This window comes from Mizuhopecten yessoensis, unplaced genomic scaffold (genome assembly GCF_002113885.1).
Source record: "Mizuhopecten yessoensis strain PY_sf001 unplaced genomic scaffold, ASM211388v2 scaffold285, whole genome shotgun sequence".
NCBI classification, from domain to species: domain Eukaryota; kingdom Metazoa; phylum Mollusca; class Bivalvia; order Pectinida; family Pectinidae; genus Mizuhopecten; species Mizuhopecten yessoensis.
Window position 1 is genome coordinate 2,916 of NW_018403470.1, and position 5,719 is coordinate 8,634.

The 5,719-nt window shown below is 37.6% G+C and overlaps 1 protein-coding gene across 1 annotated transcript; it reads right to left on the reverse strand.

Annotated features, from left to right (window-relative positions):
• Window positions 1–1,747: 1,747 nt before the first annotated feature.
• Window positions 1,748–4,314, reverse strand: LOC110446022. Its single transcript, XM_021490966.1, has 2 exons — window positions 4,263–4,314; window positions 1,748–3,666 (listed from the first exon to the last, which is right to left on the reverse strand). The coding sequence occupies exons 1-2, from the start codon at window positions 4,312–4,314 to the stop codon at window positions 1,748–1,750; spliced, it is 1,971 nt and encodes a 656-aa protein (XP_021346641.1).
• Between the last annotated feature and the right edge of the window lie 1,405 nt (window positions 4,315–5,719).

The following is a 5,719-nucleotide window of genomic DNA, read 5'->3' on the forward strand; positions in this document are numbered from 1 at the left end:
ACTGTTATACTTACTAAAATCTCTCCAAGACCACCACAACGTAACACGAGGAAGAACATGTCATTGAACGAGTAAGAAAAAGCACTTTTCTTTTAAGTTGGCGAGGGGGATGGGGGGAGGGGATTAAATGCTTAGTACTTGAAAACTTGAGATACGCGTTACCATAAAGTGTATTTTTCAGGTTCTGTGTGATCAATAAATTTGCGTCTCTGTGTGTTTGTCACTTCCGGCGATATCCCAAACTGTTACCAAAATTTAACGACTGGCAATCTTCCCATCAGGGTTGTTTTATTGACTCATAAATACACTTGAATTCAATTTTATTTTTCTGAAAAATAAAACTTTATTGGTAAAAGCAAAAGGTATAAATGGTCGGTTTTATCAACTCGTATTAATTTCTATGCTCAAAGCCTTTGATCACTTACCCAGTTGCTCTGAACAGCCGACCGACAAGATGATTGCTCGTGTATTGATCCTTTGTGTGGTGCTGTTTGCAGTATTTGATACAGGTATGTCTAAGTCAGTGCTATCACTATATACTTATAGCGTCTGTTAATTTTTAGAAATTTCTCAACATCGATCATGCTTCTTCAATACAATCTTGAATCTTCAAAACACTTTTTTTTAACAAAGATGTATATTAGTAAAAACAAATCACCTAAAAGTTTAGTTAAACAATGTTACGTTATTCTAAACCAACTTTTACAACATAGTAATTATCCTGTATTCTATTACATGGTAGTTCTGAATTTACTTTGTGATTTAAAAATTGTACTTCAATTTTAATGAGTATTTAGTATAGTTCTATAAAGCACAATTATTTTGAGAATCCTTTTACAAATTAGAGACTATGCGGAACCAGTTTTTTCGCGTCACAGTGTATCCCCTGTCAGATAATACAATAGAGTTTGATATACTAGAGACAAAAGAAATATACTCACAATATATATTTTTAAAACATCGATAAACATGATATAATTTGATTTGGTTAGTTTCTTATGATAATACTAATGATTATTTTAACTATAATTGACATTCAACAGAATCTTAACTGAATGATTTACATTGTAAAATATAAATAATAATTGCGAGAACAAACATGGCCCAGATCAGTATTGTCGTAGGAAGTTAACAGACATTCCCTTTGAAATAATGTCCACGTTTATTATACACGCAAACACTACACACATGGAGGCACGTCCTTAAATTACCTTAGCTGTTAATAGGACGTTAAACAAAATAAAACCAAACCTATTATAATGATACGGTTTTATTGTCTGATGCCCCGTTTAATGTATTTATCATACTTGTGTCATTGGGCGCATACAGAGTTCACGCAGGTTTTTTTTATCGAGCCCAATCCTTCACTTTTGCCCTAATGTGTTTAGGATAACGAAATTATTGAGTACTAATGATGTAAAAGAATTATGTTATCTCGGAATATTTATATATTGTGCTACGAGAAAACGTGGAGAAATCAATGTCTTACATGGAAAATTGCTTAGGTACTTGGTAAGCTCACTTTTAACTTAATTCATATATATTTGTATACATAATCTCTTGTATATGTACTAAATGATGAACTTGTTTGATGTTTAACCTATAAGTCGGATGGCTCTCAGAAATCCACTATTTTCCCCGTTCACCTTATCAGTTTTTTTTACTGCTGTTCTTCGCCATGTTGTTTGTGGCTTCCCTCGTTCCATCAGCCGACCGGTAGATATCCTTCTGTAATGCTAGTCATTCTTCAGTACATGTCTGTAGTACCTCGCCAGTTGTTGCAGTCTGTTATTTCTCCAATCTTTGGAGGTTTTATATTGACGCCCCTATCTGTGATACCTCGCCAGTTGTTGCAGTCTGTTATGTCTCCAATCTTTGGAGGTTTTATATTGACGCCCCTATCTGTGATACCTCGCCAGTTGTTACAGTCTGTTATGTCTCCAATCTTTGGAGGTTTTATATTGACGCCCCTATCTGTGATACCTCGCCAGTTGTTACAGTCTGTTATGTCTCCAATCTTTGGAGGTTTTATATTGACGCCCCTATCTGTGATACCTCGCCAGTTGTTGCAGTCTGTTATTTCTCCAATCTTTGGAGGTTTTATATTGACGCCCCTATCTGTGATACCTCGCCAGTTGTTGCAGTCTGTTATTTCTCCAATCTTTGGAGGTTTTATATTGACGCCCCTATCTGTGATACCTCGCCAGTTGTTGCAGTCTGTTATTTCTCCAATCTTTGGAGGTTTTATATTGACGCCCCTATCTGTGATACCTCGCCAGTTGTTGCAGTCTGTTATTTCTCCAATCTTTGGAGGTTTTATATTGACGCCCCTATCTGTGATACCTCGCCAGTTGTTGCAGTCTGTTATTTCTCCAATCTTTGGAGGTTTTATATTGACGCCCCTATCTGTGATACCTCGCCAGTTGTTGCAGTCTGTTATTTCTCCAATCTTTGGAGGTTTTATATTGACGCCCCTATCTGTGATACCTCGCCAGTTGTTGCAGTCTGTTATTTCTCCAATCTTTGGAGGTTTTATATTGACGCCCCTATCTGTGATACCTCGCCAGTTGTTGCAGTCTGTTATTTCTCCAATCTTTGGAGGTTTTATATTGACGCCCCTATCTGTGATACCTCGCCAGTTGTTGCAGTCTGTTATTTCTCCAATCTTTGGAGGTTTTATATTGACGCCCCTATCTGTGATACCTCGCCAGTTGTTGCAGTCTGTTATTTCTCCAATCTTTGGAGGTTTTATATTGACGCCCCTATCTGTGATACCTCGCCAGTTGTTGCAGTCTGTTATTTCTCCAATCTTTGGAGGTTTTATATTGACGCCCCTATCTGTGATACCTCGCCAGTTGTTGCAGTCTGTTATTTCTCCAATCTTTGGAGGTTTTATATTGACGCCCCTATCTGTGATACCTCGCCAGTTGTTGCAGTCTGTTATTTCTCCAATCTTTGGAGGTTTTATATTGACGCCCCTATCTGTGATACCTCGCCAGTTGTTGCAGTCTGTTATTTCTCCAATCTTTGGAGGTTTTATATTGACGCCCCTATCTGTGATACCTCGCCAGTTGTTGCAGTCTGTTATTTCTCCAATCTTTGGAGGTTTTATATTGACGCCCCTATCTGTGATACCTCGCCAGTTGTTGCAGTCTGTTATTTCTCCAATCTTTGGAGGTTTTATATTGACGCCCCTATCTGTGATACCTCGCCAGTTGTTGCAGTCTGTTATTTCTCCAATCTTTGGAGGTTTTATATTGACGCCCCTATCTGTGATACCTCGCCAGTTGTTGCAGTCTGTTATTTCTCCAATCTTTGGAGGTTTTATATTGACGCCCCTATCTGTGATACCTCGCCAGTTGTTGCAGTCTGTTATTTCTCCAATCTTTGGAGGTTTTATATTGACGCCCCTATCTGTGATACCTCGCCAGTTGTTGCAGTCTGTTATTTCTCCAATCTTTGGAGGTTTTATATTGACGCCCCTATCTGTGATACCTCGCCAGTTGTTGCAGTCTGTTATTTCTCCAATCTTTGGAGGTTTTATATTGACGCCCCTATCTGTGATACCTCGCCAGTTGTTACAGTCTGTTATTTCTCCAATCTTTGGAGGTTTTATATTGACGCCCCTATCTGTGATACCTCGCCAGTTGTTGCAGTTTGTTGACACTGTGTTTGATTGTCAGATGTCTCTGAGAAGGTCATAGTTGTACCTAGATCTACTTTTAACAATTATGCTGGGAGGGTACGTACTCATTCCGCCTTGTTTTTGTTCAGTGATTTGATGGCTTTCTCCATGTCCTATCTGTTTATATCCTCCACATTATTATGTAGTTCTGGTTCGGTGTCCGTTTTATTTAACATAGCTGTTAACTCTTCTGTCCATCTGTCTAGTACCACCCTGTTTTTGTAGGAGTATTGCAATTTACATCTTTCCGAAAGTCCCAATTCTTTTAACATATTTCCAGACATGAGTTTGGTGATTTCGTTATAAAGATATTCATGTATCCTTTCCTTGCAGCTCCTTCGGCGTTCAGTGACTTGTCTTCCGTCCGTTTCTGTCTATCTTTCCTTATCCTTTCCTTATATGATTAAGATTGTCTTTCCATTTGAGTGTTGCTTTTGCAACCTTACCTTTTTGAACGTGTGATCTTTCTCCGTGACACAAGTGACTACTTATCCAGTGCTGGCCTATCCTAACACGTTTCCTGAAACCAATAGTTTCCTCGGCTGCTGTTGTTAAACAGTTCTTGATGTTAACCTACTTGTGTTCTCTGTTGTTTCCTTAATATGTTTTCGGTATGTCCTGACTTCCATTGCCGATCTTCTCCCTCTCCAGTTAATCAGGGTACAGTATGACTGAGTCTTTGAGAACCGACTTTTTCTGAGTTTTATATGTTTGGGTTCGAATCTTGCATATACCTACAGGTTCCTCATCGAGAGATGATTCATTGTCATGGTTATCGTCATTTATCTAACTCGAGTTAGTTAACTGTATAATGACACGAGGTTTACCGAGTGTCTTTAACAATTTAAAAATGATCTTATGAGAGTTAAATAAACATGATAATCAATCAGCACGAGTTTTGGGACCTTCTCCTCCCACCTATTTTAGATATAGAATACCATGTTTCTATTGGGAATGCATTAACTATTCCTGTTTCCGATCGGGGAAACAATTGCCACGAACTATTACAGTGTACGTCACAATGGAAGATGACGTTGCAAGATATTGTTACTTGACGTTATCAATGTAAGACTGACATTTTAAATCAAGTCCAGTGTGTTACCAGGTGGGTAACCAAAAATGTTTACCAACTCCTAGCAGGTTCATCAAATGAGCCGGGAATGAAGAAGCGTGTAGTGGCTGTAAGATAAAATATCATCACTAACTGGATACCATTCTAGTATTGCCTTGGATACCAGTTTGTCCATTATGATGCGAAAGAGATTCATATGTTTTGATACTGGTGGACTATTTTTATGAAGACACCAGCCTTAATGCCTAATTATTGACTACGTTAACGTCTCTACGTACAATTGTCTAGTCAAGGTACAAGTTCATTATATCAATATAAGAATTACTATGTTAAATTGGGTCCTTTGAATGTGACTTCCAAGGGGTTAAACTTAATGGTGACGACACCATCTTTTATGTGTCTTGTTGCACCTTAAAGAGGGATATTTATTTCGGAATATATTGCCTTATAAAGTAAACTCGAAACAAACGTATCTTATAACTAACCGTGTATTTATGTCTGTTTATATTTATTCTGTCTCGCAGTTCCAGGGGAGGAGACGCAGGCGCTGTGCAAGTGAAGTAATTCAAATTCAAATTCATTTATTGACTTTGAGCTTTACAGCTCATCAGTATGTACACAATACATATAAATACAGTGGCAGACACTGCAATAACGCAGTGGAGAATGGACAAAAAATGCATGTAGTTACATATATTTTAACATTATATCATGCTATTCCTCAACTGGGTGGCATCATATATATATTTACTTAACATAGTTAATTCTTTAACGTTCGTTGTGCTTAATAATTGAATCAGCTTGAAAACAGATGGTTTTTTCCAGTAGTACAATTTTATACGTCTTTCTCTTAAAACTTGATAAAATGGACAAATGAACAAAAAATGGTATTCGTCTTCAATATCTTCAGAGTTACAAATTCTGCATATACGTTCATTTCTTACAATGTTTCGATATCTCCC